This window comes from Ammospiza nelsoni, chromosome 2 (genome assembly GCF_027579445.1).
Source record: "Ammospiza nelsoni isolate bAmmNel1 chromosome 2, bAmmNel1.pri, whole genome shotgun sequence".
NCBI classification, from domain to species: Eukaryota; Metazoa; Chordata; class Aves; order Passeriformes; family Passerellidae; genus Ammospiza; species Ammospiza nelsoni.
The window spans coordinates 113,270,605-113,293,164 of record NC_080634.1 but is presented as its reverse complement, the minus strand read 5'-3'; the positions used below and the strand labels follow the sequence as shown (position 1 = coordinate 113,293,164).

Genomic DNA, 22,560 nt, shown 5'->3' with positions numbered 1-22,560 from the left:
ATATATGACTGCAATGGCACTTTTCCATTTGACATTCCCCCTCTCTCCCTCTCTCTCCCTCTCTCTCTTCAACAACAGCCCTAACTTTTGTGTGTTGCAAATATAAAAGGCAAGCCATGTGACAGAGGGACAGAAGAACAAAAGCATTTGGGAGTAACAGGACCTCTTTCAGCTCTCCAAAGGGTTTGAGGGAAGGAAGGAAGGAAGGAGTGGTGCGTTTTCCAAAGGTAAGCATGCAAATAAGAGATTCCTACAGATTTTGAGTGTTACACGGACTTTAACTGTGTGTTTAATCTCTTAATCTGACAAAGACATGTTCTCCTTGTTTTTTAAATTAAATCTTGTTTAAATGGAATCAACACAGCTCTAGTCCCTGCGTCTCCTTATTCCTGTGTCCTTATCTCCTATCTGAAGGATGCCTGTATGTGGTCAAATAGGTGGCCCAGGGTGCTTCTGAGCAACTTGGTTAAACACCTATTCTTGTGAGCACGCTGAGCTCCAGCCTGCAGCTCAGTGCTGGCCATGGCTTGTGGCTCTGGGGTGAATGGATATGCTGGAATCACCCCTGGGATCACCGGGAGAGCGCTGGGATCGCCAGCACCCGCTTTGTCCCGCTACAACAGGGCTCTGCGAACACGGGCAAGCCTGCTGCTTTAAAGCTGCACTGTTTACTTCTACCACCACTTACGCCTGCTGTTCTCTTGCCAGTCATCCGCTGGAGCGCTCAGAACAATCTGAAACAACAGGCAATATTTATTTCTAGCGCTGCGCCTCACGCTTCGCGGGAGCGCTCACAATTCTCACGTTATTATTTATCCAAACTTCAGCGAGGCTCTCCAGTGGAGCGGACAGATTGAGCCCGCACTCTTTATCGGCTGGGAGCTGCGGGGAAAGCCCCTGTGCCTGGCTTTGCTGGGTGCCCGGGGTATATCGGAAGGTGGCCGGGACACGGAGGATGCTGCGCGACCCCAGAAGGAGAGAGGGAGGCTCTGCTCCGCTCCCGGCCGATCATTCCGCTGTGTGTCAGCGCCAGAGGCACCAGCATGACCGCTCTCCGCCTCGCTGGGACCAAGGAAGGATTCCGCCGCTGTGAGCGAGTGTCAGGGTAGGGAACGGCGGGGCTCGGCAGCGGACACTGCCCGGAGGGAGAGCCCCGGCTCCTGCCGGACACAGGTGAGTGAACCCATCCTGGAAAAGTTCAGTGGCTCCGGCAGCAAAGAACAGAGTGACAAAAAAATCCCAGTCTCAGCTGCTGCTGCAGTGTCACGCACGCAGTGTGTGCTGGGGGAGAGATTTTCTTACTCATCCTGTGGAAGTTCAGTGGCTCCGGCAGCAAAGAACGGAGCGACAAAAAAATCCCAGTCTCGGGACTGGGTTAGCTGCTGCGGCAGTGTCACACACCCAGTGTGTGCTGGGGGGATTTTCTTGTGGCAAACCTGGATTTGTGTGTGCCTGTGTGTGTGTGTGTGTGTGCACTGTCTCCCGTGGGGCTGCCAGGCAGATTTCTTATCCTACTCTGCAAGTTCATTGAAATTTCTCTCACAGCCTCCCTATAACACATCTTGCTTGTTTCTGCCAGGGAGAGACAGAATGGCAAGTAACTGCTTAAGGTTTCTGCAGGTCTTTAAAGATGAAACATATATTTCCTATATATGTTACTTACAGTGTATTCATGTATATACATGGTACTTACAGTTCCTAAAGCTTTATAACCATGGCTGAGAGGAAGGAACTCTGCCTGTTGAAAAAGAACTGGCAAAAGGTTTTTTAAAACCAGTAATGGGACAAACTCACTTGAAGGCAAATGATTATTTAAAACCAACAGTGGGGACAAACTCACTTGAAATCAGTACTTTATTGCAAAGTTATTTTCTAATAGAAGCAATCCAGCTGCCTGGTGTGGCAATAAGTGTGGCTGTAATAATCACAGTGCTGTTATTTGTCCCTTCTTGAAAGAATATATCTACATTTTAGGACCTGTACCTATAATTTCTTCCCCCCTCCTTTTGAATTACTAATAATGCTCACTTTTGCTCTTGCTGTGGGGACCTTAGTCATATTTGTGAGTAGTTATACACATGAATAATTTCCTGGACCTAAATAGAACTATTTGATGAGTGACTACTCATCAGCTTGAATTGGGGATTCCCAATGTGACTTATAGATACACTGATATACTCTTGCTGCTAATGAAATATTATTTTGTACTATGAAACAATGCTTTAAGATTTCCCAGTTAAAAACAAATGTGGAAGGAATAGGTATTTCAAGCTTACAAAGTAAAATGCTCTTTGATTTAGGGACAGGGTATAGTTAGGGGATGCTGATGATTAGTTACAGGTTCATTTCTCTACCTGAAGGTGTCCCGTGTAGCTTTCCTGGGTTTGTGCAGTGCCTGGTTTGGATCAGATTAATGTGTGCTGATGACTGGCCTTTGCTGGGCAGGATATTTGTTATGGACAGTCTTGGGTACAGTTTGCAGTAGCAGGACCCCAGGTAGCTCCTTAGGCATGGCTTCTTCCCCACTGGAACCATCCCTCACTCACCTTTGAGGCTTGTGGCAGCATCTGCATATTCTTGCCCTCTTGCCTGGCCAGGGCTGCAGTCTCTCCTGCCCAGGTGGGAGGGAAATGAGCCACCTCCTTGGGAGCTCACACTGATGCCTGCTGTGACTCGTTTGACAGGGAATCCTCCCATGATTGGCTTCATTTCCCATTTCTCCTGGGGCTGACTTTGCTCCCTGCCTGGCTTGTCAGCTCTCAGATGCACTAGGAGGTGCTCAGGGTTGTCCTTGGAGTTGGAGAGAATTGACTATCTATGGTGAAAGCTTGCATGAAACCACTGAGACGTTAATTCTTGCAACTTGTCTGGTGAACTCGTCTTGCTTAACTGAAAAAAACAAAACTCTCTCTTTCCCCCTCCCCACCTCCCAATCACTATTTTAATTACAATTATAAATATGTGATAGTTGTATTTTAAATATTACAATTTTCTCTGTCTCATACTCCTGAGTATGAGAGAGACTTGTCCCTGTGAGTTTTAGGAAGGTTTTGCTACATGAGACTGTAGCTCCCTGTTATTTGAGCAATCCACCTCTGGAAGTGGCCACATCAAAGAAAGACACAAAGTCCCTGTGGCAGCAGCTATGGGGTAACTTGCTGGGGCAAATTTCTCCCTAACCCCATCTAGTGAGCTCTCAGAGGGTTTATAACCCTTCCAAAAACTCTTGAGAAATGAAACCCCTGTGACTGTAACCCCCTCCCCATGCATAACAGGTCCTTTGGCTGAGCCCAGCTAAACTTTTGCCCTCTGTGATATCTTGTTCCCCCGGATCATTGTCGCTTGTGTAAACACGTGTTTCTTTTCATCAGTGTTAAGTGTTCTGCCTCTCAGCTCCCCTGCCCTTCTCCATGTCCTGGTATCTCAGGATGGGCTGAATAGCCATGTCCAGATCACCTTTTTTTTTCTGCTGCCTGACTTCACACTTGACAGTCCTTTTGCTGAAACTCAGCTCAGTGGCAGGAGAATGGATTAGTTGGGTCAGGTTAGCTCAGGTGTCTGAGCCAAGAGCTCCCCACTTCAACCACCCTTCTGTGCATGCATATAAAGAGATGTTGCAGTCTCTGCTGGCTGTGATCAGCTGTTATTTCCTTTTTATATGTGTCAGTGTGGAACATATTAAAATTTCTCAGTAGTGGTATGTTAGGAATCCCTCTGATGCCCCACCTCTAACTTAGCAGAACAATAAAAGCAAGGTTGTAGTAAGCCTTTGAGCAGCTGGTCATCTATATATTCCTCCTTTTCTCACATAATCTAATTCAAACAGTTATCCGGGTAGCAGTGGCACAACCACTTCCAGACACCATCAGTCCTTGTCCTGTTTGCTGGAATTTCATTGTGTGGTATGGAGATCCTTTCTACCGGAGTGTAGCCTCTCTTTCTGGTGTGAGGGTAGGGGGCTGCTGGTGCCATGGAGACACTGGTCCCAGGAATTCCTCCTCCTCATTGCAATTTTTCAGCTTCTCTTTGTTATTTTTCTAGCTGCATCAATCATTTTTACGGCTCACGCTTGTCACATTTTCGTGCTTGTTATTACTGAGCTGCAGACTGTGCTGGGCCGAGGCAGCACAGGTTACATTGCCCTTTAAGACATGTGGGCTGAGGATCTGAGTTAATGCCTCAGCTCTGGTTTGGCAAAGGTTAAGCATACCATGGCAGTGACAATCACATTGCTGTCATAGCAGCACGGCTCAAAGGGAGTGGGACCTAGGGCAACGCTTCTCCCCTTGTTAGAAGACACAGAATTGTTACCATGAGCCAAATATTTAGGTTCCCTAATTATCAGAGGATGAGGTATATGGATGGTGGTCTGAATGCTGCCTGTGTATAAAAGAGGAAAGGATTTTGCCCCTGGGGTCAGAAGAGAGGGAACATCCCCTTCAATCATGTGCTGTCTCCGGCATGCATAACACTCTCTGCTGGTCCCAGTGGCAGGGATGTGTTTGCTTAATGTTAAAGAATAAAAAGACCCATTCCTACTCCTGCATCTATTGATAACTACAGGCCTATGGGTTTGGTGGAAAATATGCAAAAGACAGAGAACAAAAACTGCCCACCTGCTTGCAACACTCTCCAACAGGTAGAGGACACATGCCTGAGTGCCCTAGACCTCTCAGACTTGTAATTTGGCCAAGAGTAATTTTGCCTCCTGTTGGGTCATAAGACTGAAGTAGAGGTAATTACTGAAGCAAATCCTATAGCTAATGCTTGGCTGGGAACACTTGCACTGCAGCCAGCAGCCACCCTTGCTGGTTTGCCTCCTGAGAGGGATGGGCAGCCCTAGACTGCTCAGCTCTGCACCTGGTGCTTCAGCAAGGATAATCCCATCCAGCAAGTGGATGGATGACCAAGTGGAAAATTGTATTCCTCTGCTGTCTGAGACTCGAGACCATGACTACAGTGCTATTCAGTGAGACACAAGAATAAAGAAAGAATCCAAGGCTGGCATCACCTCACCATTAAAAAGCTCTACTCCCTCATTAGAGAGATATCCCATGCATGCCCCTAATCAATCTATTTAAAGCTTCCTGGAAGCAGGAAAAGGAAAGAATAAAAATACAAGCACTCTTTTGTCCCCCAGTAGTTATTCTTTGGGAGTGCATTAAACCCTTTTCTCCGTGTTGGCCTGTGCCTGTCTGCTGGCCGGGCGCCAGCCCACAGTACCCACTGCAGTTTGTTATTTCAACTGCTGAGCAGGAAGGCACCTCCTGCTCCCCCTCTCCTGGTACCTGAAGGACTGGAAATATTCTTGGGAACTTCAAAAGCAGAGGGAAGTTCATGCAGCTCAAGTGCCATTCAGCTGGATTTGTTCCACCTCATGCACCGGGTCCCCATGGCAGGAACAATTCTGGGGCCTTAAATGAGCCCAGGGAATCAGTCCCATGTATGCTCATCCCACGTGTGCTGAAGGTCCCAGGGTGCTTCCTTTATGTTTGCTGCAATTGCTATGTTGTTTCTTATGCTTCACATGCCATGGTCTTCCTGGTTTTTTTTGATTTTTTCAGTCTGCTTACAGTGACAGGCATTCATCTCCTGAAATATTAAAAGACTTAACGAATTCTCATAGTAAAAAACAGTTTCCAGGAGTTTTTCTCATCACAGCTTTAGTAGGACCAGAAGATGGAATTCTCTACCATGGACAACCAGATAAAGAGGCTTAAATTTCCTTCTTTTGAGCCTGTTTTCCTTCTTGCTGCCTTTTTCCTTCCCCTCTCCTCTTGCCCACCAGCTGGAGCCAGCTCTGGCCAGGAGTGTGTGTTGTTTGTGTGCCCTGCTGCTGTGTGATGGGTGGATGGAGCTCCTGGACCATGGATGGAGACATTTCCCTTGGCATGGAAGGGGAAAAGCTCCAGCACAGCTGGATGTCAGGAGACCAAAACCCCTTAAGCACAACCTTGAGGGAACATCTTAACCAAGACCTCGGGGGAACATTCAGATATTTAGAGCTGTAAGGGTCTTGCTAAAGTATTTTGTTTGGTGCTTGCCTTGCCTCAGGATGGGAAGAAACCTGTTCAAATGTTGTGTGGAGGCATTTCTCTGACAACTGGGGTTGCCTGTGCTCACCTGGTGCTGCCTGGCTGCCACGTGGCTGCTCAGTGGCTCTGCCAGGTGTTTTGACAGGCAGCTGCAGAGTGAAGTGAGGATTTTTGATAGCATGCACAGCAGGCCAGTTCCTTCACTGCTGGCATGGGAATGACCACAGTAAAATACCTAGATAAGAAAAGATGATTGCATTTACTTACAGAGCTAAAAGATATGCTGGAATTGACAAAGGCTATGAGGTGGTTCTAGAGAAATCAGGGTCAGCCTCTCATTTGGGGTTGCCTCTCCTACTCCATGAGCCTCTGGAATGGCTCTCATTGTCACTGGTGAGGTTCAGTCCCACAGGGCTTCCCAAGCTCTTCCCAGGCATGGTGTGGATGGCTGTGTGGGCTGGGAGCCCCCTGAGTGCTGTGGGTGCTGGAGGATCTTTGGGAACAGACCATGCTGCCTTTGTCATGGCAGTGGAGAATTTAACCCTGCAGAACAAACCCTTGTGGAGCCTGGCTGAGCAATTGGCCCATCACAGTTGTTTCCACTCCAATCAAGACCTTGGAGATTGGAGCTCCCAAATCCTTATCTTCCTGGGAAATCAAAACTTTTCTAAATTTGATAAGTTCTTGAGAAATCCATTTTTGTCTGATGAAGAACTTTGTGGTGCTTTTTTTGTCAGAGCAGCAGCAGTGAATCCACACACACACACACACACACACACACACACACACACACACATATATACGCATATGTGGTTAGTGACACTTTTTTAGGTCTGGAGTTTGGAGAAACTGAGTAGTCTTGCAACTCTTGTGTTTACATAACAAACTCAGATTGAGGGAACCACATGGTAGGATCCAAGTAATTGTGTTTACTAAATATGCACAGCATGCAAGGCCAGGCTTAAGTTATATACACACACACCGCTGCTTCAATGGGATTTTGGCAGCCTCCAAAACCCAAAAAGCATTGAGTGACTTAAATGGTGCCCTCATCTTCAAGCAAGAGTCTCAAACACAGAAAATGAAACTCAAACTCAGCAAATGAAGGCCAAGCTGAACATATATGCATGCCTAATATGGGGGGCTCAGGAAACTAGAAGTACACCATAAATGAGTTTTTCCACTGCTCCCTTCCCACCTCCCAGGGTAAAAGCTGTGCAGATCCAGTAGACTTTGGGAGAATTGCTCAGCTCTTTATTTTTTCCAAGATACATAGCAAAAAGGGAATTTCTGTTTACGTTCTCACAAAGTGACCGGCTAAATAATTCCAGATGATGGAATGTTCTTCTGTCCTTAAAGCAAAACAAAACCTTAGCCTTCACCACTCTCCAAATGATACTAAAACTATGATAAGAAATCTATTATTCAGAAAGCAGTTAATAAGAGTGTGGATTTGGAAAAATAACCCTAACTTTGCACCTAAGTCCATATGCAATACAGTCTTAGACGGTGTGTTACTAGGGTTTTTCTTTGGGATGTCTTCTACTTTTCCATGAAGTTTTAAGGCTAACAGCTGTAGTAGTTTTAGGTAACAGCTGTAAGAAGCTTTAGTATGTTATCTCTCTGTGAAATACTGAAAATTAGGTATATGGAAAGGAAACAAAGCCATTGCTAAAAAAATGTATTTCCCATATCTCAGTGAATTCTGAAGAAAATGTGAAGCAGTGATTTTCATCCACTGTTAGGTCATATGTTTTTGTAGCAATTTTTCAGCCTGAGGGTATAAAGCTACATTTGCATCTATTTCATCTTTTTCTTTACAGGATGGTATAAAGTGGGGGAGTTTAGGTTTCCTTTTGGTTAGCTTGGCAGACAAGCTATCTACCACAGGTTTTACATGGAAAGAAAGTGAGGAAAAAAGAGCTGAAATAGAAGGAAAATTTGCTCTGTGAAATTGTTGATTTTAATTAAAAAGTGTATGTTCCAAATGAAACAAAATGTCATTGTAATGATGATTTATGAGCACAATTGTACTTGCTTCTGTTCTTTGGACAGAAGTATAGACTGGAAACTACTTATGCCAATCCTGATAGCATGTGCTATCTAGGATTTTATAATTTCAGACAACATTTCAAAAGGAATGCAATTTTTAACTTAAAAAATAATAATAATGCTAAGTTCAAGCGAAATTCCATTGCTCAATATCAGCTGAAAATGGAAAATATCATTCCAACATACCTCATCATGGTGATGTACCTAAGTGAAAATATTTTGAATTTTTTTTTACAGAATCAAAAATCTACACCCTACCTTCCATGTGTTTAAATGTCCCTCTAAGACTTTTTCTTCCATATATGTTATATATGTTATATATAGCATATGTGCTTGAAAAATGTGTGTGCATGCTTCCCATAGGTATGTCAGGAGATATAACTACACATTTTACCAGTACATCTATGAACAACCATAACCACTTATTTCACAAGAGATGGATCATATCTACAATGGTTTTCTCTCTTTTTTCTTACAAATATGTCATACTTTTTACTTCTTTCAAAGTATTTTTACCAAAACCCGCTACATTTCCTTCTTAGTGAAGTATCGGGGCAATTTTAAAAGGTTGTGGAAGTGTTAATACTTTTTGTTCTGTGCTTATCCTGAGGAAGGTACAGCCATTTCTCCTTTTCTCATACTTTTCCCTGTGTCTTTCCAGCTTTCTCAGAGAGTTTTCATGAGGCAGACTCTGTGTCATCCAATTATTTCCTGAAGAAAACGAGGGAGATAAGCCTTTGAAAACTGAGCCAGCACTTCAGATTTCTCCCACTGTATTAAATCATGCTGATCAAAACCATGGAAAGATATAGAAGCCCAGAATTAACAGTGGGACAGAGAGAATGGGAAATGGGGATCCCTGGGTGTAGTATCACATGAAATTAGACCGTCTAATATCAAGAAAATTTATTTGGACAGAGAGGGAATTACTGGGTGTGTAATAATGATTAACTATGTTGGAGGGAGACCTTGCCAAGCAGCATGTTTTGGTCAGCCTCTTTATAAAAAAGAATAGGAATGTAGGTAAAAGGTTAAACATGGGGAAAAAAATAGTGCATCCCTCCTCCTGTTAGCTAATCCTTGGGCATCATCTGCACAAACTGGAGTAGCACAGTTCACTTCAGGGAGGGAGTCTGTCCCAGCTCCCATGACCCAGACATTTCTCTCCTATGCTGCTGAAATGTTTGGAGGGATATTTACTGACATGAATGAGGCTGTGCATGATTGTATCTGAGATCCTAAGTGTTTGGTGTTGTTTGTTTAAGTTCTTTATACTGCAAAGCCACATTATGTTTTTAATGACCCATTTGCTGAGGAAAATATAACAGGTCATATGTCAGACTGGGGAAAAAAAAAAGTATTGTCATTTAAATCCACAGTCACATAATTTTTTCCTTTCCTACTTAAGCACATGGATAACAGCCTGAAACAACAACAACAAAAATGTCTAATAACACAGAGCATCTTTGTCTCTCTAACACACAAAGCAACCCTAATAACATTTCTTCTCAGCATGACATTTTGGCTGTCACATCAGTGCCATCCCAACTTGGATGAACTCTGGAAGTGTTTGTCACTGCGAGGCACTCCTCTCACAGAAGCGCTGGAGGAGGCTGTAAAGCAATATACAAATCATCAAGCACTCTGGTGGGGAGGCTGCTTGGGGATCAGTCTGTTTAGTGGACTGCCAGCAAACCAGAAAATAATTTTGAAAGAGGCTTGTATAAGGCAGTAAAGGCACACATCAGCTCTTTAAATACTCAAGAGGCTCTGCCAGAGCATTTCTTTGTGAGTAGGGAACTGTTTTATCTTAAGTTTCTTCAGAAAGTCTTTGCACTTTCAACTGTACTGATGAGTATCCTTTGACTATCCTTCATCGGGCTGTGTTTAGATGGATAATTCACAGCTCTTTCAAGTTATATCTGTTTGTAGTAAAAGTGAAATTAATCACCCAGTTGGGACTAGGGCTTTGTGAGAAGGATCAAGGGACTGTGAAGAAGCAGCTAATGGAGATATTCTCCTTCCCCTGCAGACTCAAAGCTCTGGGCAGCGTTTCAGGGGCTGTCCTGTACCCGTTTCCTGGAGAATCTCCTGATCTCCAACATGAAACAGAAATCCAGATGCCTGGGTAGATAGCCATGTCTCCACCTGAACATATTTATAGCTGGGATAGCACTTGGATATTATGGAATTATAAATGTATTTTTCAGATGCTGCTCTTTAATTAGCTGGGAAGAGACTGACACCCAGAAAGTGCTGCCTGACAAGCAAGCAAGCAAAGCCTGGATGTGTGTGCATGGGAATTCGACACTCAGAGGGCAGACAGTTCAGCCAGAGGCCTGGGTGGTTCCTCATGCAGAGCAGGTCACTGGGAGACCACTTTGCTCATGCCTTGGCTCGGACCTGCAGCATCCCTCCACCCTGGGGATGTCCCTTGTCCCTGCAGCTGCAGGGCACGGCCAGGCAGCCTCCAGAGCCACAGCTCAACCTGCCTCCAGCCTCTCCTTGTGCTGCCTGGGGCATCCCATACCATTCCTATCTGTAATGTGGAAGGCAGCCAAGCCTTGCCCCTCCTTGACACTCTGAGTGGGTACAGTCCTTTCGATTTGGAGGAGTTTCTGATGAATTTCATCACCAAGTGGAAAAGAGTGGCATTGCGCCACTTGTGGTATTGAAAGTCAAAAGTCATTTAATCTTCCTGAAATGATAAAACAATGCTAAAAGTAACAAGGCCTTGACATGTCCTTCCTTAAGGCCATATTCCCTACCTACTGTGGGGATGATGCTCACCCTGAGCAGGTTTTTTGGCTAGCAAAGTTCCTGAGTGCCTTAATACAATTTATGTCTATTTTCTCTAGAGGTCTTTTTGCTTAGGATTGTGATTTGTGTTGCTTTTATTCCAGCTGTGCAGGAGATTCTTTGGTGGATTACAATCTCATCAGACTCCAACTTGAGAAGAAGAATGACAGCTCAGACACTTAAACCAGACTTTTCACCATCCTGGAAAAGAACTGGCTTCCAGAATTCGGAGGGTTTTTGATGCTCTACCTCCCTCTGCTGTTACCAGCGAGAAGTTCCTCGACCATGGGAAATCATGTACTCGCAGCTTCGATTTCCATGCTCTCGCTGCTGGTGATGATGGGAGACACGGACAGTAAAACAGAGAGCTCCTTCCTCATCGACTCCGACCCCAGCCGCTGCATGAGGCACCACTACGTGGACTCCATCAGCCACCCTCTCTACAAGTGCAGCTCCAAGGTAAGGCTGCTAAAAATAGGTCAGAAACTGTTGTAAAATAGTGATAATTGTTAAGAATGTGCTGTTAGTTTGGTTGTTATATAGTAAAAGGGGTTAAAAGGGTAGTTATAAGAAATGTGGTACTCAATGTACCATAACACACCTCAGTGAAGTGCACCACGAGCCAGCCTGGACAGAACTGTCATGGGCCAACCAAGTGTCTTAAACCTTCATGCAAATGAAGGATCCAAAAAGAAACCAATCCAAATGGACAAAAAACAGGATAAAAAGGGGCATCTGACCAAGGGAAGCTGTGCTGCTCCACTGGAACATCGGGGACATCCCTGCTGAAAGGAAAACCCAGCGCCGGTGCTGCAGCATCCCCAATAGAAACACTCCTGCTTGACCCCCTTGCTTTAGACCTTTCCTTTTATAATAATAAATGCTGAAATCACTTTAGTACCGGGAGTCTGGTCCCATTTTTAACAAGGCTCCCCTCACCCCTTCACAGCTTCGAGGGAAGAGTTGTTAAAATGAGCCATTCTGGGTGATTTTGTCTGTGTGAGTTCCTATCTAGCAGAATCTAGCAGCAGAGACATGCAGATATGAGGATATCCTGTGTCATACAGGATCTTATCTTGTGTGTATATAAGAACTTGGACTGGAGGTAAAGGCTCTTGACTCGCTTTTCACCTTTTCAAAAGGAGAAATTCACGATGATGGCAAAGCTTACAAGCAGTAAATGACAAGATGGAAAGGAGCACATTTGGGATCTCAGCTGATGGCCCCAAGGAGATTAGCTAGTTTGGAAATTTAGATCACCCCAGTCACCCCATCCTTCAAGTGAATGCTTAATCTGGAGCAAGTTCATAACTACTATAGGTGAAGTGCTGAGATAAAGAACCAAACTGTAAAATGGCAATTTAAAAAATGTTATGAAGAATATTGCTTATTTTCTCCCTGCCCATGCCCTTTTCAAAGCCTTTGTTTACATGCAGAATGACACTTGGATGGTAACTGTAGGGCTTAGGAGCAGACAGAAATACAAGACTGACTTTCATTTGGGATCTCAAGCCTGAAAAGTTTTGTGTCAAAGTGGTTTACCAGCCTGTGCATGTAGCCTACAGCCATTTATTTCATTATGTGGAGAAAAAGAATTGGGAGAAACAATGGGAAAATCCTCGCTAGTCCCTTTTGTCTTGTCCTAATTTGTTCTGTCTGAGTTAACACAGTGCATTCAGATGACTGGGCCATTCCTCTGTCCCATGGGAAGGGGCTTTGCCTCAGGCACTCACATCCCAGGATTAAGGGAAGGGAAGGACTGCCAGCTCCAGTGCTTTTGCCAACCCTGCCAGGCTAAGAGAGGGATGGGAGGCTGGTGTGTGACAGGGTTCATCACAGAAGGGGTGCCTGCCTGGTGGCAAACCCCAGCAGCAGGGATCCTGGGAGAATTTACAAGGAGAAGATCCAGAGTGGGGATGGATGCAGTGCTGGCTGCAGATCCCTTCGTGTGCAGGAGCTCCTTTGCTTCCACAATCAGTGCAGGGGTGAGGAAATGCCACAGGTAGCTGCATAAAAAGCAGCTGAAATAAAGCACAGAGAGAAGGGCCCACAGAAGGTAAGACCTTCTGGGTGCTCTGTGCACCAGCACAGCTGCTGCCCTGGCCAAAGCTCTGCAGCCAGGCTCATCCTGTGCCTGCTCAGCAGAGAGTGGCTGGCAGCCTCAAAACTGGGCCCAGGGAGCCTGCTCTGCTCTGGGCTGCCTCACACTGCTCTCTCAGCAGGGCTGGATGCTGGGTTTGCATAACCACGCCTGGTTCACAGCAGTGGGAGCACAGAGACTTTTGCCCTACTTCTTCTGAATCCACACAGCAAAATCATGCATTACTTGAGATTCAGGAGAGGTCTTTTGGTTTGCTTTTAGGCTAGACTACAACTGCCTACCATCTGGGAGACACATGGCATTAACACAGAGAACTGCAGACGTGCATCCCTTTGTGCAATATTGATTTTATTGCAGTTCACTTCAGCAAGAGGCAAAAGTGACCAAGTGGAGGTGTGTGGGTGGTTTTCATTTACAGGGATCTGTGCGCCACAGCCCTCCCCTCTCTGGACCTTTCTGATCACCTGCCAGACCCAAGGAGAGGGAAAGATGAAGGAAGTGTCGGAAGGAAGTGTCAGAAGGAAGGAAGGAAGTGTTGGAAGGAAGGAAGTGTCGGAAGGAAGTGTCGGAAGGAAGTGTCGGAAGGAAGTGTCGGAAGGAAGGAAGTGTCGGAAGGAAGGAAGTGTCGGAAGGAAGGAAGTGTCGGAAGGAAGGAAGGAAGGAAGGAAGGAAGGAAGGAAGGAAGGAAGGAAGGAAGGAAGGAAGGAAGGAAGGAAGTGTCGGAAGGAAGTGTCGGAAGGAAGGAAGGAAGTGTCGGAAGGAAGGAAGGAAGTGTCGGAAGGAAGTGTCGGAAGGAAGTGTCGGAAGGAAGGAAGGAAGGAAGGAAGGAAGGAAGGAAGGAAGGAAGGAAGGAAGGAAGGAAGGAAGGAAGTGGCGGAAGGAAGTGGCGGAAGGAAGGAAGTGGCGGAAGGAAGGAAGTGGCGGAAGTGGCGGAAGTGGCGGAAGTGGCGGAAGTGGCGGAAGGAAGGAAGGAAGGAAGGAAGGAAGGAAGGAAGTGTCGGAAGGAAGGAAGTGTCGGAAGGAAGTGTCGGAAGGAAGTGTCGGAAGGAAGGAAGGAAGGAAGGAAGGAAGGAAGGAAGGAAGGAAGGAAGGAAGGAAGGAAGTGTCGGAAGGAAGTGTCGGAAGGAAGTGTCGGAAGGAAGTGTCGGAAGGAAGTGTCGGAAGGAAGTGTCGGAAGGAAGGAAGGAAGTGTCGGAAGGAAGGAAGTGTCGGAAGGAAGTGTCGGAAGGAAGTGTCAGAAGGAAGGAAGGAAGGAAGGAAGGAAGGAAGTGTCGGAAGGAAGGAAGTGTCGGAAGGAAGTGTCGGAAGGAAGGAAGGAAGTGTCGGAAGGAAGTGTCGGAAGGAAGTGTCGGAAGGAAGGAAGGAAGGAAGGAAGTGTCGGAAGGAAGGAAGGAAGGAAGGAAGGAAGGAAGGAAGGAAGGAAGGAAGGAAGTGTCGGAAGGAAGTGTCGGAAGGAAGGAAGGAAGTGTCGGAAGGAAGGAAGGAAGTGTCGGAAGGAAGTGTCGGAAGGAAGTGTCGGAAGGAAGTGTCGGAAGGAAGGAAGTGTCGGAAGGAAGGAAGGAAGGAAGGAAGGAAGGAAGGAAGGAAGTGTCGGAAGGAAGGAAGTGTCGGAAGGAAGTGTCGGAAGGAAGTGTCGGAAGGAAGTGTCGGAAGGAAGGAAGGAAGGAAGGAAGGAAGGAAGGAAGGAAGGAAGGAAGGAAGGAAGGAAGGAAGGAAGGAAGGAAGTGTCGGAAGGAAGGAAGGAAGGAAGGAAGGAAGTGTCGGAAGGAAGGAAGGAAGGAAGGAAGGAAGGAAGGAAGGAAGGAAGGAAGGAAGGAAGGAAGGAAGGAAGGAAGGAAGGAAAAGAACCCAGTGACAATGCACTTTTTTTTAGCTTCCCCAATGACAGAAAAAAGCAAAAAAAGCAATCAGGCCTTTAGGAGTGGAGCTGGAAGTGAAAACACAGAAAGCATTGTAATGAAATCCATAAACTTTCAAAAGCTTTGAGGAAAAAAAGTTGTTGACACAAACATTAGCAATTCTGGCTGCAAAACTCTGATTCTTTTCAAATCAAGCCTTTAATGGAAATCATTTTTCAAGATATTATTACATATTCTGGCTTCCCAATGGCCACAACAGTTTCAAGAACACTTCTACAACAATACTGTGAATTGTATGGACTTTCTCATGAAGTGGAAAATGAAAACAGTTTCCATACAAAGTGAAATAATTTCCCAGAAAATTCAAGCTTTTTTCATGTTGTTTGGGTTTTTTTTTTGGTTTTTTTTTTTTTTTTTTTTTTTTTTTTTTTTTGTTTTGTTTTGTTTTGTTTTGTTTTAAGGTCTTAGATATCTGAATCATTCTGGTAGACCTATGTCTTCTGTTCTGGATCTAGTAGCATATAAACACAGAGGATTATTAGACATGCTAATTAAAACTAGATCCAATGTCTGTTTATATATATATATATATATAGTGATAAAATGTAACCAGGACAAAAAAAAGGAAAGTTCTGTGGGAGTAGCTGTGGGAATTGTGGTACCTCTCGTTTCCACCAAGTTTCCACTGTGGAAGCTTGGAATGACAGTGTCAAGCAGAGACTTTGCCCTTTTTGGGGGTGATGGTTTCACTGAGATATTCTTTCTCACTCCATATGTTTTCCCTTTTGGTGCAGTGTAGAGTTACAGAAGTCAAAAGTGGTTTCAGAAATTGCAAGATGTATTATGTTTGCTGTCTGTCCTGGTTGAAAAAGGATTATGTCCACTGGGGTTCTCTGTGGAGGCTGCCAATTGCACTCACATGGGAAGTAGATTTGTTAAACATCCAGCCAATATAATTTAATCATTAAAATCCCTTTTGCTCGTGGCCTCAGGGAGGCGATGAAAACAGTTTTCCAAACCCTTTGGAAACATAGTTTATTATAGTAACAAAAAGTACAAAAGAGACACAAAAGGGGGATGGAAGAAGGCCATTTGTTTCAGAAAAGCTGTTTTCCTTTGTCTTCAAGGAAATGTTTGTATCAGCTCATGAGGTATTCCCTTTCCTGACTGCATTGGATTTACCCTGACCGGTCTCCATCAATGTGCTGGGTTCCCTCACTGCTCCCAGAGCCTCCTAAATTCCAGTTCTGGCTGTCACAAGTGCTTCATCCAGATGTGCCAGAAGTGTGCTACCACTGACAGTCTCAGACTGAAGAATCCGGCTCAGAGAGACACAGAGCAGATGAAGAAAGATTAAGCAGATGTTTGAAGACATTATCTCCTGAGGTAGCTCAGGAGATTTTCAGTAATGCCTGTTTGCAGCCAGGCCATGGGAACCATGTGAAAATCTGTTCTCAGCCCATCTGCTTTTGGGCTTCAGTTTGTTGCTGGAGGTGCAGAAAAGAGGACTACAAACACCCTTAATAACACACCAGTTCACAGCTTCTGGATTTCCAGAATGTAGCTCAAATGATCAGAGTCAAACACTGCCTCAGATTCAGGCTGCTCTCTTTTTGTACCTATGAGACCATTGACTTTAAATAATAACGATAATGATAACAATAATGATAATGACGATGATGATGATAATGATGATGATAATGATAATGATCATGATGATGATAATAATATTCTTCCCTAGCTGCTCACAGACCCACGTGGCTCCCTTGTTGTAGGACACTGTGCTTCTGGGTCCAGCCTTGCAAGATGACATGCACAAACTCACACGTGCAGGGGCCAGGGGGAGCCAAGAGGTGTCAGGTTATAAAACACCCACATGTTTTTACTATATTTACACACCCACTCTGTGCCATGCATCATAGCATTACTAATTATTTAGGTGATAATCTCTATTGTACTATAGTACATGAAGCAATAAGCAGCCAGAACAATTGATTAAAAGGCAAAGCTTTCAAAGTGGATGCTATTTCCAGCTCATTTGCACACCTGCCAAAGTCCACTGGGGCTGTTCTGGATTTATGAAGAGGAAGGTAAATTTTGGTTAGGATTTTAGATAGCCCAGAAGGTTAGAAAGGTGAAATGAAAATGGGAAATTTGATATTTTTTTAGCCTGAAATTCAACTTTATAACATTGGGTTTATGCCATTGGTAATAGTTTACACTGTCATCCAAAAACAAGGAATAAAACCAACACTGTGTGATTCTACAAATACTGACCTTAATCTTACAGAAAACAAAATAGCCAGGAAAATTTCAGATTAAAATTAGAGCCTCCAAAGATTGAAACAAATTATTAAAGGCAAGGCTTAGAAATTATAACGTGTAAATAATAAATTATAAATACAGTGGCACATTGACTAAATATTGGCTGGGTTTACATTAGGAAACAAGCTGTTTATATTGAGACAGAGATATTGGTGCATCGGGTGATTCTACCTTATAATTACTGTGGACAACTCTTCTCTAGTCCTGCCAGTTTCTTAAGGGTATGTTTTATTTTTATTGTCATTTCTGTAAGTACCTGCAGATACAGGAGCAGATGTTCATCATAAAAATTCTTAGGGTAACAGTACCAGAAAGTGACTGATTTTTCCAGCTCCAGAAGCATCAACCACCAGAAGTCAGCCCCACAATACAGCAGTGTGTGCTGTCACATTTGGGCTGAAACGATGGCTTGGAAGGGACTCTAGGGACACTCTGAACCTCCCAAAAAGTGATTTCTGCCTGTTGTACATCCCCCTGCACCACTCCTGAGGAGATTTCAACTCTGCTGTCTCTGAAGCCTTCAAACACTAGCCAGGTGCTGTTGGATTGCTCTTCAACCCCAAAATGTATTGATGATCTCTGTCCCAACCTGGTTAATTCTGTGATTCTGTGGCTCAGCCAAACATTTGGGAGCAGTCTGTGACAGAGAGGGCACAGCCTGGTGAGCTGGTCAAAGCAGGGCACCTAACAAGGGCTGTCAAGGTGCTGGGAAGGAAATTACTGGGTCAAATGTCCCAATCTGCTCCTTTCCTTTGCAATTCAGGCAGGGTTAGATACCTGCAGAGCTGGTGTCTAATTAGATACCTTCACCAGCTGCCTGCCTGGGAAGTGAGGTTTGTTTAGCAAGGGAAAAAATGTAGATCTTTATCTGTGAGTAATGGGGTGACAGCGCTGCAGTGATTGTCCCTTTCATGTTCTCTGCTCAATAAAGACTCTGCTATTAAGGAGCTTGGTGTAGCTGATGGGTCTAAAGCTCAGGTGTGACTCAAGAGTACACTGAAATTTCCCTCCCACCATATTAGTACAAACAGCTGAAGTTAATTTATGTACGAATATGCAGTACCACAGGAAGGAGACCATAAATTTATGCTACGAATCCTTAAGGATGACAGATTTGTCAGAAAGCAACAAAAGCTCATCTCTAACTAAGAAGAAAAATGGTACCAAGCACAGATCTTTAGCTCATGAAGACATCTTCTTTGTGACCTGTGTTGACTGGAAATGTAGTTATTAATATATTAATACATTAATACATTTTCAAGCAAAACATTTAGCATGCAAGTACTCTTGCAAGAGTAATTTTTAAGCACTTTGCAATGGATGATCAGAACCTTTCCCATGGACACAGGCAGTGCTGGCATTTCCTGCTTGATTTCAGGAATATTCTCTCTCTCTCTCTATCTCATCTTTCCTTACAACTCTGACTAAAAAGAAAATTAAACATTTGATGTACCTGCTTGCTTAACTTACAGATTTGCAGCCAGTTGAGCCTGTGTAATGAAAGAAGCCCAAAAAGGCTTAACACTGTAAAGTATTTGCTGTCACATTTGTAGTTGTTCTTTCATATTTTTTGGAAAAAAACCATGAGATACATGTAGCATGGTTAAAATGTAATGCTCTCCCTTGGTTATAAGAAAAACTTACAACTGTTTTACTGCCTACTTTAGATGACATAATAAGCTGATATTGAAGTTTATGCTGGTTAAGCAAAAATTAGCTGACATGGATTTAATATTTCCTTCCCCATGAAAGTATAGGAGTCTGTTCAAACTTGTACAACACCCCTTATCAGGGTGGTGACAGCTGTTTCTAGCACATCATTTGCTGAGCTTTAGAGGGCCCTTTCCAAGATTTATGTAGTGCTTAATGCTGCATCTCCTCTGCTCAAGGGGTTGTTGGGGACTAGGTGACTGCTCAGGGACTCTCCTTCCTTTAGTGCCTCCGGCTGTGCAAGTTACCATGCTCTGGTCCCAGCTCACATTTGAACTCAGAAGAATAAACCTGGAGCTGCACTGTTTTTGGAAAATCTCACTAGGGAATCTTCATGGAAACCAGCTCAACTTCTTTTGCATTTTCACGGCTTTACGCCATGCAGTGCATTTTATATAGATACAACTGATGCAATGATATATAGATACATATATAATTGCAAATACATGGTCAAGGTGATCTTTATCAAAGGAATGAGCTGGAAACATATTTCTTTAAAGCAATAAATGGAGCATCTTCTTTATATTTCTACTTTACATGTTCATATATCTAAACTCAAGACATGAGAACCAGTTAGTGTGTATACTGAGAACTGGTAAATACCCAAATAAACAATCAGCCTGGCTGCTGATTTGAGGGCTTGACTGCCACAGATCTGGAGTCAGCAAGTCATGGGTGCAGTCACTGTCTGGGAAACAGGGCTGGCAGTGATCATTTGGAGCCCTAAGGTCAGTCTAGGTCCTGCAGTCCTTGTTGGTGTCAGTGCCAGGGATTTCAGGAGGAGCCCTGCTTTTCCTCCTGCCCACATTATCTCCTCCAGGGACAAAGCATGCTGTGGGGCTGGGATGTGGTGACAAAACCCCAACCAGGCTGGAAGGAGGCTCCCACTGCTGGTGCCAGGTGTGTGCTGGGGACACGTTTCCTAAATGAAATAAACACAGGCAGGAGACCTTTCTCCTTTTTAATGCCTTTATTAAAAGTGATCAGCTCCGGTGGGGAGAACCGACGGGTCCGTGCTCATGCCACCGCTGCTCCCAGGAATGGCATGGAGGAGGAGGAAGATTGCAGCTTTGTCCACTGGTGTGTGGCAGAGCTGGGGGTTCCATCCTCAGGAGAGCATCGGGAAATTCCCAGATTTTTGGTTTGACATTTGAGGTCCTCTGCCTAGCTGACATCTTTAGGTGAGGGTGAGGGGTAAAAAGGGTCTTACTGGATACTAGATTCTGTTCCTCATGTCTAGACATTGCTTTGATCTGTCAATTCCATGTTGGCTCATTGTTTTTAGGGGTTTTTGGCTAGGTTTGCTGAGGGGTCTCTCCCGATGTCATTTCCATGCCAACTCAATGTCCCCTTCTCTTCACCATCTGGGTGCCATCCTCCAGGAAGCAGCAGGGTGCCACTTGACAAAAGGGGGAATTCTTAACCATCAACAACAGGTAGTTAACAAAAATCACAGGTGATTACAACAACAAACAGTTAGAACTCCATCCTGGCAGCAACTAGCCCAACCTGTGAACTCTGCAACTTTAAAAAAAAAAAAACAGGCAGCTTTTCTACTCATAACACTGACCTCTGTGCTTGCCTTGGCAGATGGTGCTGCTGGCCCGCTGCGAAGGCCGCTGCAGCCAGACGTCGCGCTCGGAGCCCATGGTGTCCTTCAGCACGGTCCTGAAGCAGCCCTTCCGCTCCAGCTGCCACTGCTGCCGGCCCCAGACCTCCAAGCTGAAGGCCATGAGGCTGCGCTGCTCGGGGGGCATGCGGCTCACGGCCACCTACCGCTACATCCTCTCCTGCCACTGCGAGGAGTGCAACTCCTAGGGACCAGGGACATGGCACACGGGGGACAAGGGGGAGCTGCTGTGGGGGAAGAGCTCCAAAAACAACCCAAGGCCCGGCTGGAGCTCCCAGCACAGGATTGCAGCGGGGACAGGACTAACCAAGCTGGATTGAATCCAAGAGCAGAAGTACAAAATATCCTGGGTTGCTGGATGGTGCTGGTGCCGCGCTGTGGGCTGTGATAAAGGTGAAAGCACGAGGACTTGTTTTTTTAGGAAGCCTTTCTTTTTTTCTGAAAGGATATTTTTGGAGAGTTTCTTTTTTTTCAGACTCGGCTCTGACTACAGAGAGGTGCTTTTACTTTAGGCCATGGGCAGCAGAGGAACAGAAGAGAAGGTCAGCCAGATGACAGCACTGCAGTCTGGAAAGTGACATTTGGACAGAGGATGGGCATCAGTTCCCACAGACAACCTCTTAACCTATCAATTTATTCTCAGTTTTCTAGTTATACTGGCCTTCAAAGCAATCTGTGCTGTTGGCCAGGTCATCTGTTACTGACCTAGTGGCCAAATGCTGGATAACTTTAACTGTGGTTTAGCAGAAATTACAAATAAACCATTGAAAAGTGAACTGGATATGAAATGCCATGCTTGGAATACTCAGCCTTGCTGAAACAATTATTTGCACCATGTGTCATCAGAGTTCAGTGACTGAGCAACTCTTGAGAAGGAAAAGGTCATGAGACTCACTATTCCCTTCTAAAAGTCAGGAAATGTGACACATCACATCTGTTGAAAAAGCCATTATTCAAAAGCTGAAAACTCATCAAATATTAAAATGCCACATACTAGATGGAGTAGTTTCTTAATTTAAATGGACCTGTTGATGTACAGAACCAGAGCTATCAAAACGATGATTAAACCTAGGACTTATTTTCATGTATAATTCTTAGGCCATTGAACAAATACCATTTTGTCTTTCAAAGACAGGTAATCCCCAAATTCTAAATCTTAAAACAACAGGGGATCCAAAGTTTGGGAATGGTATTTGGCACTTGCTGAGAAACTCTGTCCCTCCTCCATCAATCTGAGGTTTTAGGAAAGTTCAGTCATAGTCTATTGTGACTTCAAGGGAACAGCATAACTGTCCTTATCTCATATTAAAATTCTAATGTTCTTAAATGGCAGCATATGCAGTCAGCCAGCAGCAAGTCTGTGCTGTTCACAGAAACGTGGCTGAGCCATTGGTTTGGCAGAAGTCATGAGGGTGTTGAGAGCATCTTTGCTGTGTAAGGACTCAGGATCAGGAGCACCATGAACACAGCCCTACAGTTATTTTCTGGGATAGGCTGGATTGGCTCCCATTGGCACAGCAGTGTCTGGCAGGGTCCCGTGGAAGGAGGGGAAATCCTTTCCAAGAGCAGAGTTCAGCTCATCTGCTCAACTGTGACCATGTTCACAGGGGTCTGAGGATGAGGGAAGAGATGAGGATCTGACTCCATGTTTCAGAATGCTTGATTTATTATTTTATGATATATATTGTATTAAAACTATACTAAAAGAATAGAAGAAAGGATTTTATCAGAAGTCCAGCTAAGAATAGAAAAAGAAGGAATGATAACAAAGGCTTGTGTCTCAGACAGAGAGTCTGAGCCAGCTCACTGTGATTGGCCATTAATTAGAAACAACCACATGAGGTCAATCACAGATCCACCTGTTGCATTCCACAGCAGCAGATAATCATTGTTTACATTTTGTTCCTGAGGCCTCTCATCTTCTCAGGAGGAAAAATCCTAAGGAAAGGATTTTTCAGAAAATATCATGGCTACACTCAGCTCCACCCAGTTTGTTTGCAGCAGGTGCCACGTGCAGCAGCTCGAGGATGCACACTGCTGTGTGTGACA

The 22,560-nt window shown here is 44.6% G+C and overlaps 1 protein-coding gene across 2 annotated transcripts; it reads left to right on the top strand.

Moving 5' to 3' along the window:
• Positions 1-21,287, top strand: NDP (norrin cystine knot growth factor NDP). Of its 2 annotated transcripts, none has more exons than XM_059466153.1 (3): positions 1-227; positions 10,991-11,345; positions 20,472-21,287. In XM_059466153.1, the coding sequence occupies exons 2-3, from the start codon at positions 11,127-11,129 to the stop codon at positions 20,697-20,699; spliced, it is 447 nt and encodes a 148-aa protein (XP_059322136.1). In that variant the 5' UTR covers positions 1-227; positions 10,991-11,126; the 3' UTR covers positions 20,700-21,287. The 2 variants fall into 2 exon arrangements, with proteins under 2 accessions (XP_059322136.1, XP_059322135.1); XM_059466152.1 differs by lacking the exon at positions 1-227 and adding an exon at positions 618-1,173.
• The last annotated feature ends 1,273 nt before the right edge of the window (positions 21,288-22,560 follow it).

Bases quoted from the DNA above. Each gene is read 5' to 3' on its own strand.
- NDP (XM_059466153.1), top strand. From the start codon at position 11,127: ATGCTCTACCTCCCTCTGCTGTTACCAGCGAGAAGTTCCTCGACCATG. The intron at 11,346-20,471 runs GTAAGGCTGCTA...TTGCCTTGGCAG, and splicing joins TCTACAAGTGCAGCTCCAAG to ATGGTGCTGCTGGCCCGCTG.